Source organism: Nerophis ophidion, linkage group LG24 (assembly GCF_033978795.1).
Source record: "Nerophis ophidion isolate RoL-2023_Sa linkage group LG24, RoL_Noph_v1.0, whole genome shotgun sequence".
Classification (NCBI taxonomy): Eukaryota; Metazoa; Chordata; class Actinopteri; order Syngnathiformes; family Syngnathidae; genus Nerophis; species Nerophis ophidion.
This window is the reverse complement of record NC_084634.1, coordinates 40,847,683-40,869,530: the sequence shown is the minus strand read 5'-3', so window position 1 is coordinate 40,869,530 and position 21,848 is coordinate 40,847,683. Positions and strand designations below refer to the sequence as shown.

Genomic DNA, 21,848 nt, shown 5'->3' with positions numbered 1-21,848 from the left:
CTCTCAATCCAATGTTGCATTGAAGTCATTATTGATCTCAATCCAATGTTGCATTCAAGACATTATTGCTCTCAGTCCAATGTTGCATTCAAGACATTATTGCTCTCAATCCAATGTTGCATTCAAGTCATTATTTCTCTCAATCCAATGTTGCATTCAAGTCATTATTGCTCTCAATCCAATGTTGCATTGAAGTCATTATTGCTCTCAGTCCAATGTTGCATTCAAAACATTATTGCTCTCAATCCAATGTTGCATTCAAGTCATTATTTCTCTCAATCCAATGTTGCATTCAAGTCATTACTGCTCTCAGTCCAATGTTGCATTCAAGTCATTACTGCTCTCAGTCCAATGTTGCATTGAAGTCATTACTGCCCTCAGTCAAATGTTGCATTGAAGTCATTATTATTATTATGGGGACGGCGTGGCGCAGTGGTAGAGTGGCCGTGCGCAACCCGAGGGTCCCTGGTTCAAATCCCACCTAGAACCAACCTCGTCACGTCCGTTGTGTCCTGAGCAAGACACTTCACCCTTGCTCCTGATGGGTGCTGGTTGGCGCCTTGCATGGCAGCTCCCTCCATCAGTGTGTGAATGTGTGTGTGAATGGGTAAATGTGGAAGTAGTGTCAAAGCGCTTTGAGTACCTTGAAGGTAGAAAAGCGCTATACAAGTACAACCCATTTATCATTTATATTGCTCTCAGCAAATGTTGCATTGAAGTCATTACTGCTCTCAATCCAATGTTGCATTGAAGTCATTATTGCTCTCAATCCAATGTTGCATTCAAGTCATTATTGCTCTCAATCCAATGTTGCATTCAAGACATTATTGCTCTCAGTCCAGTGTTGCATTGAAGTCATTATTTCTCTCAATCCAATGTTGCATTGAAGTCATTACTGCTCTCAGTCCAATGTTGCATTCAAGTCATTACTGCTCTCAGTCCAATGTTGCATTGAAGTCATTATTGCTCTCAATCCAATGTTGCATTCAAGTCATTATTGCTCTCAATCCAATGTTGCATTCAAGTCATTATTGATCTCAATCCAATGTTGCATTCAAGTCATTATTGATGTCAATCCAATGTTGCATTCAAGTCATTATTGCTCTCAATCCAATGTTGCATTCAAGTCATTATTGCTCTCAATCCAATGTTGCATTCAAGTCATTATTGATCTCAATCCAATGTTGCATTCAAGTCATTACTGCTCTCAATCCAATGTTGCATTGAAGTCATTATTGCTCTCAATCCAATGTTGCATTCAAGTCATTATTGCTCTCAATCCAATGTTGCATTCAAGACATTATTGCTCTCAGTCCAATTTTGCATTCAAGACATTATTGCTCTCAATCCAATGTTGCATTCAAGTCATTATTTCTCTCAATCCAATGTTGCATTCAAGTCATTATTGCTCTCAATCCAATGTTGCATTCAAGTCATTATTGATCTCAATCCAATGTTGCATTCAAGTCATTATTGCTCTCAATCCAAGGTTGCATTCAAGTCATTATTGATCTCAATCCAATGTTGCATTCAAGTCATTACTGCTCTCAATCCAATGTTGCATTCAAGTCATTATTGCTCTCAATCCAATGTTGCATTCAAGTCATTATTGATCTCAATCCAATGTTGCATTCAAGTCATTATTGCTCTCAATCCAATGTTGCATTGAAGTCATTATTGCTCTCAATCCAATGTTGCATTCAAGTCATTATTGCTCTCAATCCAATGTTGCATTCAAGACATTATTGCTCTCAGTCCAATGTTGCATTCAAGGCATTATTGCTCTCAATCCAATGTTGCATTCAAGTCATTATTTCTCTCAATCCAATGTTGCATTCAAGTCATTATTGCTCTCAATCCAATGTTGCATTCAAGTCATTATTGATCTCAATCCAATGTTGCATTCAAGTCATTATTGCTCTCAATCCAATGTTGCATTCAAGACATTATTGCTCTCAGTCCAATGTTGCATTCAAGACATTATTGCTCTCAATCCAATGTTGCTTTCAAGTCATTATTTCTCTCAATCCAATGTTGCATTCAAGTCATTATTGCTCTCAATCCAATGTTGCATTGAAGTCATTATTGATCTCAATCCAATGTTGCATTCAAGACATTATTGCTCTCAGTCCAATGTTGCATTCAAGACATTATTGCTTTCAATCCAATGTTGCATTCAAGTCATTTTTGCTCTCAATCCAATGTTGCATTGAAGTCATTATTGCTCTCAGTCCAATGTTGCATTGAAGTCATTATTTCTCTCAATCCAATGTTGCATTCAAGTCATTACTGCTCTCAGTCCAATCTTGCATTCAAGTCATTACTGCTCTCAGTCCAATGTTGCATTGAAGTCATTATTGCTCTCAATCCAATGTTGCATTCAAGTCATTATTGCTCTCAATTCAATGTTGCATTGAAGTCATTACTGCTCTCAGTCCAATGTTGCATTGAAGTCATTATTGCTCTCAGCAAATGTTGCATTGAAGTCATTACTGCTCTCAGTCCAATGTTGCATTCAAGTCATTATTGATCTCAATCCAATGTTGCATTCAAGTCATTATTGCTCTCAATCCAATGTTGCATTCAAGTCATTATTGCTTTCAACCCAATGTTGCATTGAAGTCATTATTTCTCTCAATCCAATGTTGCATTCAAGTCATTACTGCTCTCAGTCCAATGTTGCATTCAAGTCATTATTGATCTCAATCCAATGTTGCATTCAAGTCATTATTGCTCTCAATCCAATGTTGCATTCAAGTCATTATTGCTTTCAACCCAATGTTGCATTGAAGTCATTATTTCTCTCAATCCAATGTTGCATTCAAGTCATTACTGCTCTCAGTCCAATGTTGCATTCAAGTCATTATTGCTCTCAGTCCAATGTTGCATTGAAGTCATTACTGCTCTCAGTCCAATGTTGCATTGAAGTCATTACTGCTCTCAGTCCAATGTTGCATTCAAGTCATTACTGCTCTCAGTCCAATGTTGCATTGAAGTCATTACTGCTCTCAGTCCAATGTTGCAATGAAGTCATTATTGCTCTCAGTCCAATGTTGCATTGAAGTCATTACTGCTCTCAGTCCAATGTTGCATTCAAGTCATTATTGATCTCAATCCAATGTTGCATTCAAGTCATTACTGCTCTCAGTCCAATGTTACATTGAAGTCATTACTGCTCTCAGTCCAATGTTGCATTGAAGTCATTATTGCTCTCAGTCCAATGTTGCATTGAAGTCATTACTGCTCTCAGTCCAATGTTGCATTGAAGTCATTATTGCTCTCAATCCAATGTTGCATTCAAGTCATTATTGCTCTCAGTCCAATGTTGCATTCAAGTCATTACTGCTCTCATTCCAATGTTGCATTGAAGTCATTATTGCTCTCAGTCCAATGTTGCATTCAAGTCATTATTGCTCTCAGTCCAATGTTGCATTGAAGTCATTACTGCTCTCAGTCCAATGTTGCATTGAAGTCATTATTGCTCTCAGTCCAATGTTGCATTCAAGTCATTACTGCTCTCAGTCCAATGTTGCATTGAAGTCATTATTGCTCTCAGTCCAATGTTGCATTCAAGTCATTACTGCTCTCAGTCCAATGTTGCATTCAAGTCATTACTGCTCTCAGTCCAATGTTGCATTCAAGTCATTACTGCTCTCAGTCCAATGTTGCATTGAAGTCATTATTGCTTTCAGTCCAATGTTGCATTGAAGTAATTACTGCTCTCAGTCCAATGTTGCATTCAAGTCATTATTGATCTCAATCCAATGTTGCATTCAAGTCATTACTGCTCTCAGTCCAATGCTGCATTGAAGTCATTACTGGTCTCAGTCCAATGTTGCATTGAAGTCATTATTTCTCTCAGTCCAATGTTGCATTCAAGTCATTATTGCTCTCAGTCCAATGTTGCATTGAAGTCATTACTGCTCTCAGTCCAATGTTGCATTGAAGTCATTATTGCTCTCAGTCCAATGTTGCATTCAAGTCATTACTGCTCTCAGTCCAATGTTGCATTGAAGTCATTACTGCTCTCAGTCCAATGTTGCATTGAAGTCATTATTTCTCTCAGTCCAATGTTGCATTCAAGTCATTATTGCTCTCAGTCCAATGTTGCATTGAAGTCATTACTGCTCTCAGTCCAATGTTGCATTGAAGTCATTATTGCTCTCAGTCCAATGTTGCATTCAAGTCATTACTGCTCTCAGTCCAATGTTGCATTGAAGTCATTATTGCTCTCAGTCCAATGTTGCATTCAAGTCATTACTGCTCTCAGTCCAATGTTGCATTGAAGTCATTACTGCTCTCAATCCAATGTTGCATTGAAGTCATTATTGCTCTCAATCCAATGTTGCATTCAAGTCATTATTGCTCTCAGTCCAATGTTGCATTGAAGTCATTACTGCTCTCAGTCCAATGTTGCATTAAAGTCATTATTGCTCTCAGTCCAATGTTGCATTGAAGTCATTATTGCTCTCAGTCCAATGTTGCATTCAAGTCATTACTGCTCTCAGTCCAATGTTGCATTGAAGTCATTACTGCTCTCAGTCCAATGTTGCATTGAAGTCATTACTGCTCTCAGTAAATGTTGCATTCAAGTCATTACTGCTCTCAGTAAATGTTGCATTCAAGTCATTACTGCTCTCAGTCCAATGTTGCATTCAAGTCATTACTGCTCTCAGTCCAATGTTGCATTCAAGTCATCACTGCTCTCAGTCCAATGTTGCAGAGTCCACGGTGACAACAAACTCTGACAGCATATTGTGAGTTGGGATTGCACACATTCTTTTAAGCCAGGGGTGTCCAAACTTTTTCCACTGAGGGCCGCACACTGAAAAATCAAAGCAAGCGGGGGCCATTTTTATCATTTTTATTTTAAAAACCAATACAATATATGTATAAAAATTATACATTTATGCCTCCACTCAATTATGAACCCGGGGACCCCAAAAGGTTTTGGTCAAAAGAAATATTAAAAATGTGTCATTATTCAGTACTATTATTTTTATTCATATTCAAGTTTTAAATGTCTAGATCAACATTAGGAAAAAAAATGGAAAAAACACAAAATATGCAATATTTTCACCCAATAACTTTTTTAGATGGAATATTTGAGATTATATAATAATTGGAGCCTTAATTTTGGATTTTGATTCATTATTATTTTTTGAGCAATGACACTTAAAAACTTCAAATCCAGGCTCGGGATCTTTCTGTGTGGAGTTTGCATGTTCTCCCCGTACTCCGGCTTCCTCCCACCTCCAAAGACATGCACCTGGGGATAGGCCCCTCCCACCTCCAAAGACATGCACCTGGGGATAGGCCCCTCCCACCTCCAAAGACATGCACCTGGGGATAGGCCCCTCCCACCTCCAAAGACATGCACCTGGGGATAGGCCCCTCCCACCTCCAAAGACATGCACCTGGGGATAGGCCCCTCCCACCTCCAAAGACATGCACCTGGGGATAGGCCCCTCCCACCTCCAAAGACATGCACCTGGGGATAGGCCCCTCCCACCTCCAAAGACATGCACCTGGGGATAGGTTGATTGGCAACACTAAATGGTCCCTAGTGTGTGAATGTTGTCTGTCTATCTGTGTTGGCCCTGCGATGAGGTGGCGACTTGTCCAGGGTGTACCCTGCCTTCCGCCCGATTGTAGCTGAGATAGGCGCCAGCGCCCCCCGCGACCCCATAAAAGGGAATAAGCGGTAGAAAATGGATGGATGGATGGATGGACACTTAAAAACAAATCACACTAAAATAATTGGGGATTCAAAAGTGTTCTACTCAAAAAGTGTTAAAAATTAAATTATACATTTTTTTTTACTGTTTACTTTTAGCACAATAATCTCGAGATCAACTTCAGATCTATTCGTCAATTTTAAGTTTTATTGTTGTTTATGTTTTTTGTTTGTATGTTTTAGTACCTTCTTTAAAAAAAAAAAACAGCTCAGTTTTTTTATATGCAACATTTCCCCCCAAAATATCTCAAAGTGTAATATTTAATGTGACATAATTGAAGGTTAATAATTCATAATGACATAGATTTTGCTTCATTATTAAAAAAAAAAAAGAAAGAAACAGCCTGCATGGCAGCTTCGTGTTATTAAATCATTACAATATTATATATATATATATATATATATATATATATATATATATATATATATATATATATATATATATATTGATACCTTGAAAGTAGAAAAGCGCTATACAAGTATAACCCATTTACCATATATATAATAATCAACAATAATACTATAAATAAACTGGAGAATGGCATGTGACTAATTCAAAAGTGTGTGTGTGATTAGCTGCAGTGTTTTACCAAATGTTGAAGGAGGAGAAGGAACAAGGCAGGAAGGCAGTCTGTGAGCTGGCGGAGATAGTCAGGGAGAATGGCGAGGCGTCAGAGGTCCGTGTCAAAGCAGAGGCCGAGGATGAAGGGAAGCAGTCCAGAATCCACAGGGGAACAACAAGGAGAACTCGGGAAAGCACTGCGGGAGGACAACATGGACATTAGACACGGAAAGAAGAGCGAGTACGTAGGGTAGAAGCCAGACAAGGGGTGCTTACTAGGTACAGACGACTAAGTTCCAGCCAGGATCATTGGGTCCACTGGTTTTTATACCGCTTGCACTCATTAGTCCCGTGGTGCAGATTGCTGACCGCCCACAGCCTTGTCGGCATGTGGGCGTGACGTGGCCAGTGACGTGGCCAGTGACGTGGCCAGTGACGTGTCCAGTGACGTGTCCAGTGACGTGGCCAGTGACGTGGCCAGTGACGTGGCCAGTGACGTGGCCAGTGACGTGTCCAGTGACGTGGCCTGTGACGTGGCCAGTGACGTGGCCAGTGACGTGCCCAGTGACGTGGCCAGTGACGTGTCCAGTGACGTGTCCAGTGACGTGTCCAGTGACGTGTCCAGTGACGTGGCCAGTGACGTGTCCAGTGACGTGGCCAGTGACGTGGCCTGTGACGTGGCCAGTGACGTGTCCAGTGACGTGGCCAGTGACGTGGCCTGTGACGTGGCCAGTGATGTGGCCAGTGACGTGGCCAGTGACGTGGCCAGTGACGTGGCCAGTGACGTGTCCAGTGACGTGGCCAGTGACGTGGCCAGCGCGTGTCTCAGCGCGCTGCCAACGGAGGTGCTGGCAGACCCAGCAGCCGAAGAAAAGTGAGTTGGAGCCTGCGCCGTGACAGGCATATTGCTTTAAACAAAAGAAGTCTTTTTAGCTGCACTCGCCTTCTTCTGTTCTCCTTCTCCCATTCCCTTTTAAGTGATTAAACAACATGATTTTTACCCACCTGTCGTCTGCTGCATCTTGAGGTCTTGTGGCCAAAGCTGCCATCCAAGGTCGTGACACACAGGGAGGTCAGAACAGTTCCTTAGCAACGGACTGCCATTCAAGACCATTACATAACAACTTCCTGTTCAGCGAGAGTCTGTGGACACAGAGGAGTCCCAGTCACCAGAAACCATGTCAGAGAATGAAAGATGTAGGAAAGGTAATTAAAAGTAATCCTTAAAGGAATGCCCTTTCGCACCTAAAAAACAGGTTTTGATCTTTGGTTTCCTTCGTTCATACAGAAGTGAACTGTACGTATGTTTTTAAATCCACCAAAGTTTGAACTTTGAGAGTGTTTAAATGAGAGAAATGTGAGAAAATGTTAAAGCTTGTCTAGTAAAAGTTTATAAAGTGTGTGTTTAGGGTTTTACAGATTTAAATATATATAAGAAAGGAAAACACATTCATGAATTTAATTTTTTTAATTTCCAATTTGGCCTTCTGTAGTTCCTCTGTTGATTTGTTAAACTAAAAGTACAAAGAAAGTGAATGATAGCAAGATCATTTAGCAATTTTTTGTTGTTGTTGCAAATCTTGTTTTTGTTTGATTGCACACACACACACACATACACCCACACACACATATATATATAAATATATATATATATATATTTATATATATATATATATATATATATATATATATGTACATACATACATACATATATATATATATACATACTGTATATATATATATACATACATGCATAATATACATATACACTGTATATATATATATATATATGTACATACATACATACATATACACACATATATATATATATATATACATACATACTGTATATATATATACACATACATGCATAATATACATATACAATATACAATATATATATATATATATATATATATATATATATATATATATATATATATATATATATATATATATATCCATAGTTACATGGGAAGAATACCAGCAATCTTGGATTACAATAATTTTGCGTCATTTGTCACGTCGGGGTCGCATCTTTATACGGGGTTGTTCTCCCGGGATGCAGATGGACAACTCCGGACAAAGCGTGAAGGCAGGGTATGATTTATTGCTCATAAATCATACACCATAGATACAAACAGACAAAAACTGAACACAAGGGATGCGTGCCGATCACACAGGACGCTAAGGTAACCACTAAGCACAGGAATCATAGACGCTAAGGTAACCACTTAGCACAGGAATCATAGACGCTAAGGTAACCACTAAGCACAGGAATCATAGACGCTAAGGTAACCACTTAGCACAGGAATCATAGACGCTAAGGTAACCACTTAGCACAGGAATCATAGAAGCTAAGGTAACCACTTAGCACAGGAATCATAGACGCTAAGGTAACCACTTAGCACAGGAATCATAGACGCTAAGGTAACCACTTAGCACAGGAATCATAGACGCTAAGGTAACCACTAAGCACAGGAATCATAGACGCTAAGGTAACCACTTAGCACAGGAATCATAGACGCTAAGGTAACCACTTAGCACAGGAATCATAGAAGCTAAGGTAACCACTTAGCACAGGAATCATAGAAGCTAAGGTAACCACTTAGCACAGGAATCATAGACGCTAAGGTAACCACTTAGCACAGGAATCATAGAAGCTAAGGTAACCACTTAGCACAGGAATCATAGAAGCTAAGGTAAACACTAAGCACAGGAATCATAGAAGCTAAGGTAACCACTTAGCACAGGAATCATAGAAGCTAAGGTAACCACTTAGCACAGGAATCATAGAAGCTAAGGTAACCACTTAGCACAGGAATCATAAAGTAGGAAACCAGAATACCAACCTAACAGTTGCAAATGCAAACATTGAAGCCGGACAGAGTGTGGCGAGCAAGGTGAATAAATAGCTCTCTGATTAGTGCCCGGCAGCAGGTGAGTGTGCCAACCACTAACCAGAGGCAGGTGAACCCAATGGAACCCCATGGAAACCAAAACAAACCCAGAGGTGCACAAAGCAGGAACTAAGGGAGTCCAGAACTAACAGAACATAACTAAACAAAACATGATCCGGGCCACGGATCATGACATCATTAAAGCACTTTGATTTAAACGTGTTAAAAAGTGCTCCAAATTTGAAAGTTGAGATGCATCTTTAAAAAAAACTTTTTTTTGTACATGCCTAAAGACCTAAGCCCCTGACCTTCACCGATCCTAAACGTGCTCCTGTACGGAGCTGCCAGAAGTCGACAAACTGCCTCGAGTAGAAAGGTGGACTTTAGGGGTCAATTTAGTTTGTGAGTTAACGAGCTAAAAGCCAAGGACAAACGCTGACAACCACAGTGCTAACTATCAGTTATCCCTCAAGTAACTCACATACGAGGTAGCAACACAACTGCAACCATGTTATCCCTGAAGTAACTCACGTACGAGGTAGACATGTTGCGCCCTGGTCTGCGTGCCGGGGGGTCGAGTATTTTGGACATTTTTCGGAGGCGCTGTGAAATATTCCCAGGAAGAAAAAAGTGTCAGACTTGCCAAAAGTGGATTCCAATGGTCAATGTTCAACCAATAGTTACAATGCATTTTGTAAGAACACATCCCCAAGTAGTTCAACATACTCATGTTAGCATAACTCAAAGAAGATGTGGTGGCCCCACAAATACTACAATTAACCTTCTGCTGTTTGGCCTCCTGGAGCCATGTGGAGCCCATCAGCTCCACTGGAAATATGGCTTTGATACCTGAAGGTAGCAGCGACTAGCCGGCAGAGCCAGGCGCTCGCTCTGGGTCAATTATACCCACGACTTGAAGGTAGACAACTGGAGATTGAAGAGCAGCTCCTGGTTGATTTTGGATGTTTGACTGCAATCCATGCTGAGATCCTGTGGTGGTATCTCAGAACATCACCAGTGTGATTGATCACCCTCAGCCCAGCCGGATAAGCTTCACTTATTAGTCTGACTCAATAAAAAGTACTTTCAAACCAACTCTCTGCACAATGACTCGTTTTTTGAAATCACAGGCGTTCATCAAAATGATTCAAGAAGAATGAGAGAGAGAATATTTTGTAATTAAATATAAAACAATGCACTTTAACAACTAAATGTTCTCACAAACTGTACTGGTAAGGGTACCTTTTAAAATGTTTTTGTTTATAGCCTTACTCACCATGGAGACTTTCAGAAAGGCTAATCCTGTCAATGTTGTTGCTATCTCTTAAATATAATCACATTTTAGTCGTACATTTCACCGTGACATTATTCATCATCTACTGACAGAACCTGATATCAAACTGGATGTATGTCACCGCATACATATATACACATACTTATATACACATACATATACTTATACACACATACATATATACACATACATATATACACATACATATATACACATACATATATACACATACATATATACACATACATATATACACATACATATACATACATATTAGGGCTGTGAATCTTTGGGTGTCCCACAATTCGATTCAATATCGATTCTTGGGGTCACGATTCGATAATATATCGATTTTTTCGATTCGATTCGATTCTCGATTCAAAAGGATTGTGTATTCATTCAATACATAGATTTCAGCAGGATCTACCCCAGTCTGCTGACATGCTAACAGTGTAGTAAATTTTTTTTTTTTTTACTTTTATAATTGTAAAGGACAATGTTTTATCAACTGATTGCAATAATGTAAATTTGTTTTAACTATTAAACGAACCAAAAATATTATTTATTTTATCTTTGTGAAAACATTGGACACAGTGTGTTGTCCAGCTTATGAGATGCCATGCAAGTGTAAGCCACTGTGACACTATTGTTCTTTTTTTTTAATTTTTATAAATGTCTAATGATAATGTCAACGAAAGATTTTTTATCACTGCTATGCTGAAATGATAACTAATATTGATACTGTTGTTGATAATATTCATTTTTGTTTCACTACTTTTGTTTTGTTCTGTGTGGTGTTTGTGTCTCCTCTCAATTGCTCTGTTTATTGCAGTTCTGAGTGTTGCTGGGTCAGGTTTGGTTTTGGAATTGGATTGCATTGTTATGGTATTGTTGTGTACTGTTTTGTTGGATTGATTTGAAAAAAAAGAAAAGAAAAAAAAATTACAATAAAAATAAATAAATGGATTTTTGAAAAATTAGAATCGATTCGGAATTGCACAACGTAAATGATTCGATCCGTATTCGAATCGATTTTTTCCCACACCCCTAATATATATATATATATATGTATATGTATATATATATATATATATATATATATATATATATATATATATATATATATATATATATACATACATCTACACATATACATTTGCGATCAAAAGTATAGGTACACTTGTAAAGAACATGATGTAATGGCTGTCTTGACTTTCCAATCATTTCTTACCGTTTTGTGATGTAGTGATTGGAGCACATACTTGTTGCTCACTAAAAAACATTCACGAAGTTTGCTTCTTTTATGAATTTATAATGGCTCTACTGGAAATGTCAGCAATCAAAAGTATACATACAACAATGTTCATATTTGCTTCCATGTCCCTTGGCAAGTTTACCTGCAATAAGGCGCTTTTGGTAGCCATCCACAAGCAAATGGCAAGCTTCTGCTTGAATTTTTTACCACCCATCTTGACTTGTTTCTTCAGCATTGTCCACACGTTTAAGTCAAGACTTTGGGAAGGTCATACTAAAACCTTCATTCTAGCCTGATTTAGCCATTCCATCCACAAGCTTCTGCTTACATTTTTCATCACTAAATTACTGCAGTTTCGCACACAGACTCGGTGTGCGAAATTATTCTCAGCATTTGACTCATCATCCTTGATCAGCCCCCTGGGAGGTGAGGGGAGCAGTGAGCAGCAGCTGTGGTCACCCCAATTCCAAGCCGTGATGCTGAGTGCCAAGCAGGGAAGTCACGTCTCCCGTTTTTATAGTCTTTGGTATGACTCGGCCCGGGTTTGAACTCACAACCTACCCATCTCAAGTCCACATGAGTAGGTTGGTGGTCGTTAAGTTAAGTTAAAAGTTAAAGGTAACGTACCAATGATTGTCAAACACACACACACACACACACACACACACACACTAGGTGTGACAAAATGATTCTCTGCATTTGAGCCATCACCCTTGTTCACCCCCTGGGAGGTGAGGGGAGCAGTGAGCAGCAGCGGTGATTTATTTGGTGATTGGTAAGTGCTGTTGTGAGCTCCATGCTGTCGTGCTAATTAGATAAGAGGATATTTTGTTTATCTTACTTCTGTTGTGATTGGACAATATGACAACAACAATGCTAGTGCTAAGTAGTTGACTATTGTGTTATGTTCTCATCAATCTTTGCCTCCATCAGCCGTGTCCTAACAGCTGATACATAAAGCTGATCCTTTGGGGAAGTAGTCCTCCAACAGGTGGCAGCCTTTATTCACTCTAGTCACTTCCTGCTACTTCCCACATAATGAGCATGTGCAACAGTCCCAGTGTGTAATGTTGATGATGTACCATCCCAGTCATCTCTTCACTACATCCACACATTAAAGAGTGTGGCTCAGACCCAGGACTGACCTTCATATTCCATGTCCTCGCAGGCGTGTCATCAGGGAATGTTGCACAGAGCCAAGGTCTGGTCCACTTAAGTCCAGCACGCCGTGTGCAATATTCTTTTTAGGCCAAGTACCCCTGAAACCACAGAAGCAGTTTAAGTTGGAAACAAAAAAAAGAGGATTTGATTTATTACTTTGCAAACAGAGCTACACTGTAAAAAAAATATATATATATTTTTTTATGGTTAATTTACTCTGGGATGAGATGGCGACTTGTCCAGGGTGTACACCGCCTTCCGCCCGATTGTAGCTGAGATAGGTGCCAGCGCCCCCCGTGATCCCAAAAGGAAATAAGCGGTAGGAAATGGATGGATGGATGGGTTAATGTACTCTAAATTTCTACTGTAATTTTTCCATTTTTTTTTAAATATGTAGAATTGAAGCCTGTTATTTTAAGTAATATGCCAGTAAGGACAAACTATGTATATTTCTTTTTTTTTTTTTTTCTTACAGAAAAATACCAAATTAATTATACATACATTTTCTGTTTTCTCAAATTACTTTTAAATTCATGTAAAATTACAGTAATTAACTTTCATTAAATATGTACCTTGTTATATAAAAGTCTATGTCCATACTAACAATCTAACAGTTTTATATGTCATTTTAAGGTAAATCTTATTTTTTCAATATTTATGTGTATTTTTACATTCAAGTTGAAAAATATTTATAGCCATATTTGCTCCTACTAACAATTTTGTCACGTCGGTAACGCATTTTGTATTCTCGTTGAGTCCCCCCAAGATGCACGAGGACCAGGACAAGCAGGGATTGCAGGTAGGAGCTTGGTTTAAGACACAAAAGTAAAAGAACACTGGTGTAAAGCAGGCAAAAGAAAAGGCGTGCCTGCGCACGGAAAACTAACGTTAACTAGCATCCAGTCCAAAGGGTCCAAAGTAACGTGCCGATCGCACGAGAAGCTAAGACGTTACTTAGCACAAGTTTTCAAAACGCTCACAAAAAACTGAATAGAATAATCACTATTGATAATGAACAATACCAATAATTGACCTCTATTATCAACAATACAGTTGTTCAAATGCAACAATACATATATGTCATGATAAGTAGAAAAAAAGAGGTGAAGAAAGAGAAGCCAGCTATATTAACCTTGCAGATTGTTATAGTCACAACAGGTTAAGTTTGAAATGAACAGTAACCACGACCATAGTGTTTCTCATCTTCTTTATCTAATTGCTGTCGTCTCAACGTGTTTGGGCGAGGAAGACAGAGGGGGAAATTGTGGGGACAAGAGGGGTTTAAGACACAGAGACAACAACAACAACAATAGAACAACATCAGCAAATAAGATATGTACAAATAAGATGATAAAAGTGATAGCAAAGAAGCAGTTAGTGAAATAAATAATAATACAGAAATGACTATGAGCATTATTCAGTTCGCGAACGTACTGACACAGGGAACTGACTGTGTCGCGACGTGAATCCCGTTCGCGAACGTACTGACGCAGAGAACTGACTGTGTCGCGAAGTGAATCACGTGAATCACGTTGGCGAACGTACTAACACGGGGAACTGACTGTGTCGCGACATGAATCTTGTGAATCACGTTCGCGAACGAACAGACACGGGGAACTGACTGTGTCGCGACGTGAATCACGTTCGCCAAATGTACTGACGCAGAGAACTGACTGTGTCGCGAAGTGAATCACGTGAATCCCGTGAATCACGTTCGCGAACGTACTGACACAGGGAACTGACTGTGTCGCGACGTGAATCCCGTTCGCGAACGTACTGACGCAGAGAACTGACTGTGTCGCGAAGTGAATCACGTGAATCACGTTGGCGAACGTACTAACACGGGGAACTGACTGTGTCGCGACATGAATCTTGTGAATCACGTTCGCGAACGAACAGACACGGGGAACTGACTGTGTCGCGACGTGAATCACGTTCGCCAAATGTACTGACGCAGAGAACTGACTGTGTCGCGAAGTGAATCACGTGAATCCCGTGAATCACGTTCGCGAACGTACTGACACAGGGAACTGACTGTGTCGCGACGTGAATCCCGTTCGCGAACGTACTGACGCAGAGAACTGACTGTGTCGCGAAGTGAATCACGTGAATCACGTTGGCGAACGTACTAACACGGGGAACTGACTGTGTCGCGACATGAATCTTGTGAATCACGTTCGCGAACGAACAGACACGGGGAACTGACTGTGTCGCGACGTGAATCACGTTCGCCAAATGTACTGACGCAGAGAACTGACTGTGTCGCGAAGTGAATCACGTGAATCCCGTGAATCACGTTCGCGAACGTACTGACACAGGGAACTGACTGTGTCGCGACGTGAATCCCGTTCGCGAACGTACTGACGCAGAGAACTGACTGTGTCGCGAAGTGAATCACGTGAATCACGTTGGCGAACGTACTAACACGGGGAACTGACTGTGTCGCGACATGAATCTTGTGAATCACGTTCGCGAACGAACAGACACGGGGAACTGACTGTGTCGCGACGTGAATCACGTTCGCCAAATGTACTGACGCAGAGAACTGACTGTGTCGCGAAGTGAATCACGTGAATCCCGTGAATCACGTTCGCGAACGTACTGACACAGGGAACTGACTGTGTCGCGACGTGAATCCCGTTCGCGAACGTACTGACGCAGAGAACTGACTGTGTCGCGAAGTGAATCACGTGAATCACGTTGGCGAACGTACTAACACGGGGAACTGACTGTGTCGCGACATGAATCTTGTGAATCACGTTCGCGAACGAACAGACACGGGGAACTGACTGTGTCGCGACGTGAATCACGTTCGCCAAATGTACTGACGCAGAGAACTGACTGTGTCGCGAAGTGAATCACGTGAATCCCGTGAATCACGTTCGCGAACGTACTGACACAGGGAACTGACTGTGTCGCGACGTGAATCCCGTTCGCGAACGTACTGACGCAGAGAACTGACTGTGTCGCGAAGTGAATCACGTGAATCACGTTGGCGAACGTACTAACACGGGGAACTGACTGTGTCGCGACATGAATCTTGTGAATCACGTTCGCGAACGTACTGACGCAGAGAACTGACTGTGTCGCGACGTGAATCACGTTCGCGAACGTACTGACGCAGAGAACTGACTGTGTCGCGAAGTGAATCACGTGAATCACGTTGGCGAACGTACTAACACGGGGAACTGACTGTGTCGCGACATGAATCTTGTGAATCACGTTCGCGAACGTACTGACGCAGAGAACTGACTGTGTCGCGACGTGAATCCCGTGAATCACGTTGGCGACGTTCAGTCACTGCCAGCTGACAGACAGCGAGATCTGCCACTGGGGAAGCTGTTACTGACTGACTCGTGATTCGCTGAACTGCACACATTTTTTATTCTATTTTTCATATCGTGTTTATTATATGCCGCTTTTAGAGTGATCATAATTGTTTAAAAAAAAAACACATTGGATGTGATATAAAAGGAAGAGTGATTTTTATTACATTTTTAATATATGTATGTTTTATTAGAAACATAACATGTCAAAATAATAAAATGTAATGTGAAAAAAGAAAATTGTAACACATTTTAGAATCGTTTCTATCTTGTCAGATCCACTATGAATTGTTAAAATAAATATAATGTAATAATGTGGAAAATAATTGCATTTCAAACACATTCAAGACTATATTTCAATTTTGTCGTCGAGTCAAATGTTAAAATGTAAAAATAATAGATAGATAGATAGATAGATAGTACTTTATTGATTCCTCCAGGAGAGTTCCTTCAGGAAAATTAAAATTCCAGCAGCTGTGTACAGAGTTGAGATCAATTAAAAAAAAAAAAAAAAAAAAAAAAAAGGAAATAATGGGGGTTTTAAAGGAAACAAAATAGAGAAATATTACAAAATGAATAAAAACAATGGGAATAACAATATAACAGTAAAATAAGAATATAACAAGACAAATGTACAATAATACCATTTGTAAATTTCTATGTAATTTTTACCGCTTTAAAAAACGTTTTATTTATTTATTTTGTTTTCAGATCCATTTTAAAAGGTCATGGACACCTCATCATGGAGAGGACACAAAAAAAAAGAAGAAGGAAAAAAATGAAAATAATATTTGTCGCAAATTTTAAAATAAATTGTTATTATCTTGTCAGATTCACACACATTGAGATCTGCCGCTGGGGAAACTGATACTGACTGACTGATACTGACCTGACTGATACTGACTGACCATGACTAGCCGACCTGAAGTGATTCGGTGAACGAATCTTTGGAACGAATCAATTTAAGCAACTGATTCTAGTGATTCAGTCTAGTCTAATGAACTGCCGATCCCATCACTATTCCAAGTCAGTGTTAGTCCCCCCCCCCCCCGCATCAGAATGACATCGATCTCGACATCAATCATCCCGTATCGGCCGCAGTTACCGGTGTTGGTGGGTTGGCGGAGTGACTCGCAGGAGGAGCGTGTGGGTCCGAGCGCGATAAAGAGAGGAGGCGAGGAGCGGGCCGACATCACACCGCGGTGCCTGTCTGCCTGTCCTCCAGTCCTCCTGTCCGCCTGTCCTCCCGTCCGCCTGTCCTCCTGTCTGCCTGTCCTCCTGTCTGCCCGTCCTCCTGTCCTCCTGTTAGGGAGGAAGCAGCATGCCGGCGTCCCATTGAAGCTCACCTTTCCCCCGCAGAAGCTCGCTCACTCCACTCTGTTTTGGCGGGGTAAGTCTCTTCTTTGGACTTTCATACACCTTCACGGGTCCGCTTTGTTTTGGAATACATTTTGTGTGACAAGTGAAGTTTTATTCCTACTTTGACGCAGACGCGCCTCTGGAACCTAACAACAACAATAACACACTTCCGCCTCATCAACCAATCACATTCGCGCTGAGGTGCATTCGCGGGATATTGTAAAACACAGATAAAACTAGGAGCATGCCACGTGATCAAAGTCGGAAGTGTTAAACATTTTTGATTATATACACAAAAATATATATCACTTATAAAACATCATTTATATTTGGATTATCGACTGAGGATGTTTGGGGACCCAGAAAACATTGTAATACTAAAAAATAAATAGAATTGAAACGATGCTGTGTCTTTTAATTCGAGTTGAGTACTTTAACGTCCATCCATTCATCCATTTTCTACCGCTTGTCCCTTTTGGCGTCGCGGGAGGTGCTGCTGCCTATCTCAGCTGCATTCGGGCAAAATGTATTCAAAGTGGTTGGCCATTTAACAATGAAATAAAAAAATGACAAAAACAACAGCAGCAGCAAAAAAAAAGAAAAAAGAAAAGTGCAACATTGTTTAATAAGATGACGGAAAACAATATTTACAAAAATTAAAAAAAATGGCCTGCAACGCATAGTTGTTGTGAAATTTGCAAAATAAGTGGAATTAAAAAATATTTCATCAACACAAAATAAATTATTCCAAATAGATAACAAATAAAGTCTGCAATTTGGTGGTGATTTGTCCAGGATGTACCCTGCCCTCCGACCGAATGCAGGTGAGTAAGGCTCCATTGACCCCCAAAAGGGACAAGCAGTAGAAAATGGATGGAATGATGGATGGATACAATGTAGAGTGTTCAAAGTGGGGGCCATTTAAGAATGAAATAAAAAAGCGACAAAAACAACAGCAGCAGCAAAAAAAAAATAAAATAAAAAAAAGCAAAATTGTTTTAATGAAATGACGGAAAACAAATATTTAAAAAAGTACAAAAATGGCCTGCAACAGATATCCAGACACGTAGGCCTTGTGTATTTTGAAAACCAAGTAGGATTAAAAAAATAGTTAATCAACACAAAGTAAATTATTACAAATAGATAAGACATAAATAAAGACTGTGATGAGGTGGTGACTTGTCATGGGTGTACCCCGCCCTCCGCCCGAATGCAGGTAAGATAGGCTCCAGCACCCCCCGCGACCCAAAAAAGGGACAAGCAATAGAAAATGGATTGAATGACGGATGGATACAATGTAGAGTGTTCAAAGTGGGGGCCATTTAACAATGAAATAAAAAAGTGACAAAAACTACAGCAGCAGAAAAAAAAAAAAGAGCAACACTGTTTTAATGAGATGACGGAATAAAATATTTTAAAAAGTAAAAAATGGCCTTCAACACATATCTGGACACATAGGCCTTGTGTATTTTGTAAACAAAGTTGAATTAAAAAATAGTTCATCAACACAACATAAATTATTACAAATAGATAATATAAATAAAGTCTGTGATAAGGTGGTGACTTGTCAAGGGTGTACGCACCCTTCTGCCCGAATGCAGCTGAGATAGGCTTCAGCGACCCCCCGCGGGACAAGCGGTAGAAAATGGATAGATAAAGTAAAGTAACAACGTCGTCTCAATTTCTGAATACAACTATTTTGCGACGTTGTTTAGAAGTCCGTAAAAAAATGTACAATCACGGTTGTATCAAGTCTGGTGCTGCCAGAGCTAACCCCCCACACCCCCAACCCAGACCACAGAGACAGGAAACCCCAAAGAACAGAGAAAATAATACAAAACTAAAAACAAGACACAGGGAAATAGACTCAGACCCTTATCTTATATTAATCAAAGAAAAATGTTAAAGCAGGTTAAAGTAGCAATGATTGTCTCACACACACACACACTAGGTGTGGCGAAATTATACTCTGCATTTGACCCATCACCCTTGTTCACCCCCTGGGAGGTGAGGGGAGCAGTGAGCAGCAGCAGTGAGCAGCAGCCGTGGCAGCGCCCGGGAATCATTTTTTGGTTGATTCAACCCCCAATTCCAAGCCCTGATGCTGAGTGCCAAGCAGGGAGGTAATGGCTCCCATATTTATAGTCTTTGGGGTTTGACCTCACAACCTAGCCATCTCAGGGCGGACACTCTATATAGAAGTATTAGTGGTTTGAATACAAATATACTATGCGCTTCCTAACTGTTTAGGTTATGTTAATTAATACATTAAATCTATAAAAAAAAATGTATTTTTTTAAAATTTACATTTAGGCTTTGATCGCAGCACACATGGCGCCGTTTCCATGCTTTTGCAGCGTCAAAACATTGATGTCTGTCTGAGTTTTGCAGCATCTTGTATTGATGGCGAGAGATTCAGAGCGTTTCCACCCGCGTCCCTCCACCGTTTGGAACTTTTCTGTAGTTTCAGCAATCCCCTGCCGATATTCTGGACTCTTCTAAAACCCACCAGTGTGTTTCCCGCTGCATCGTTTAAGGCACAGGTGTCAAAGTCAAGGCCCGGGGGCCGCATCTGGCCTGCCACCTCCTTTTTGAATGGCCTGTGAAAGCTTGCAAGTAATATGCATCAATGAAGTACTTTTACTTTCAGTCTTTTTCTACTTTGACAAGAAAAAAATACCTGTAATGCATGCATTTTTATATATGTTTTAAACTTGATCCATCTAATAATACATCTAATAATGCATAATGCAAATGTATCTAATAATGCATATCATCATAATGAGTTTTCCTTGCCCTTTTGTGGGTTCTTCCGAGGATGTTGTTGTCGTAATGATTTGTGCAGTCCTTTGAGACATTTGTGATTTGGGGCTATATAAATAAACATTGATTGATAATGCATATCATCATAATGCATATCATCATATATTCTAAACATTTTTGGGGTAAAAACATACGTAAATATCTACATAGCTGCACGATTTCAGCAAGTTATTCACCAAATTGTACACTGTAAACATGACTATATATATATATATATATCATGAGAAAAAAAACTGTAATATAATAATAATAGATTTTATTTGTAAAAAGCACTTTACATTGAGCAAACAACCTCAAAGTGCTACAGTGTATTAAAAAAATAAAAAATAAAAAAAATAATAATAAAAAGACAATAAAAATAAAAAAAAATAAAAACTAGAACAGCCTAAGTTTGCCTATATCTATAAAAAGTTTTTTTTTTATTTAAAAGAAGGTGTTTTTAAGCCCTTTTTAAGTCTGTGGTGCCCTCAGGTGGTCAGGGAGAGCGTTCCATAGACTGGGAGCGGCGGAGCAGAAAGCCATGGTTTCTCATAGTTCGTAGCTTTGTCCTGGAAGGTTGGAGAAGGTTAGCCTGTTTGGAGCGGAGGTGTGGTGTGGAGGATTTGGGGGTGAGCAGTTCTTTGAGGTAGAGGGAGGGCATTTCCACGGAGGCACTTTTGGGTTAGTAGGGCGACTTTGTATTCAAACCCGAGTGGATCAGGAAGCCAGTGAAGGGATTTGAGAGTTGGTGTGATCAGGATCCTAGCAGCACTATTCTGTAAGTAGTGCAGCTTCTGTGGCACTATGTTTACATTCACAGTAATACACTGAGAAAACAGCAACCATATTTTTTTAGGCAAAAAAAACAAAAACTGGACGCTCACCAAAATTTTACAGTAAAATAGAATGTGAGCATTTTACTGTCAATTTCTATGGTAAAATTCTGCCTTTTTTTTTTTAAAGCGCAAAGTCCACATAGTTTTTCCTCACAGTGTAGGTGAAATCTACACCTGGTAATCATGTGGTCAATCTTCATACATGGATGTTTCTTTTATCTTTTAGTCATGCTTCAAGCGGCCCTCTGAGGCAATGAAAACAAGTTTGACACCCCCTGCTTTAAGGTTTTATAACTTTCTTTTTTTTTTTTGCAACAGAGTCATCCATTGGGACTCTTTGAACTATTTGTTGAGTTAAACGCAGGTGGTGACTTTTTTTTTTTTTTTTTTGCCTTGGTGAGAAGAAGATTAATGAGCACATGAGGCACAATTAGCACATTCTGAATAAACATCAGAGAAGAAGGGGGGGGGGGGGGGGGGATGACGTCTACATTCAAAGTAAAACTTCATCCCTGCTGCTTCCATGCCTGGGCCCCCACCCCACTGTCACTAATTAATGAGGCGCTCTGCTCAATCCAATAAAGTCCATGTGTATTAGATCACAGGTCGTAAGTGA

The 21,848-nt window shown here is 39.9% G+C and overlaps 2 protein-coding genes across 2 annotated transcripts in view; one reads left to right on the top strand and one right to left on the bottom strand.

Moving 5' to 3' along the window:
* Positions 1-6,213: 6,213 nt before the first annotated feature.
* On the bottom strand, positions 6,214-17,762 carry LOC133542163 (uncharacterized). Its single transcript, XM_061886042.1, has 5 exons — positions 17,582-17,762; positions 12,894-13,007; positions 7,305-7,442; positions 6,576-7,207; positions 6,214-6,496 (listed from the first exon to the last, which is right to left on the bottom strand). Exons 3-4 carry the CDS (start codon positions 7,346-7,348, stop codon positions 6,643-6,645), a joined length of 609 nt encoding a protein of 202 aa, XP_061742026.1. The 5' UTR covers positions 7,349-7,442; positions 12,894-13,007; positions 17,582-17,762; the 3' UTR covers positions 6,214-6,496; positions 6,576-6,642.
* The window catches only part of osr1 (odd-skipped related transcription factor 1), a 24,950-nt gene continuing 20,455 nt past the window's right edge, over positions 17,354-21,848 (top strand). Inside the window, exon 1 of the mRNA XM_061886041.1 lies at positions 17,354-17,625. The gene's annotated coding sequence lies outside the window, so the exon portion shown is untranslated. The remainder of the gene's footprint in view (positions 17,626-21,848) is intronic.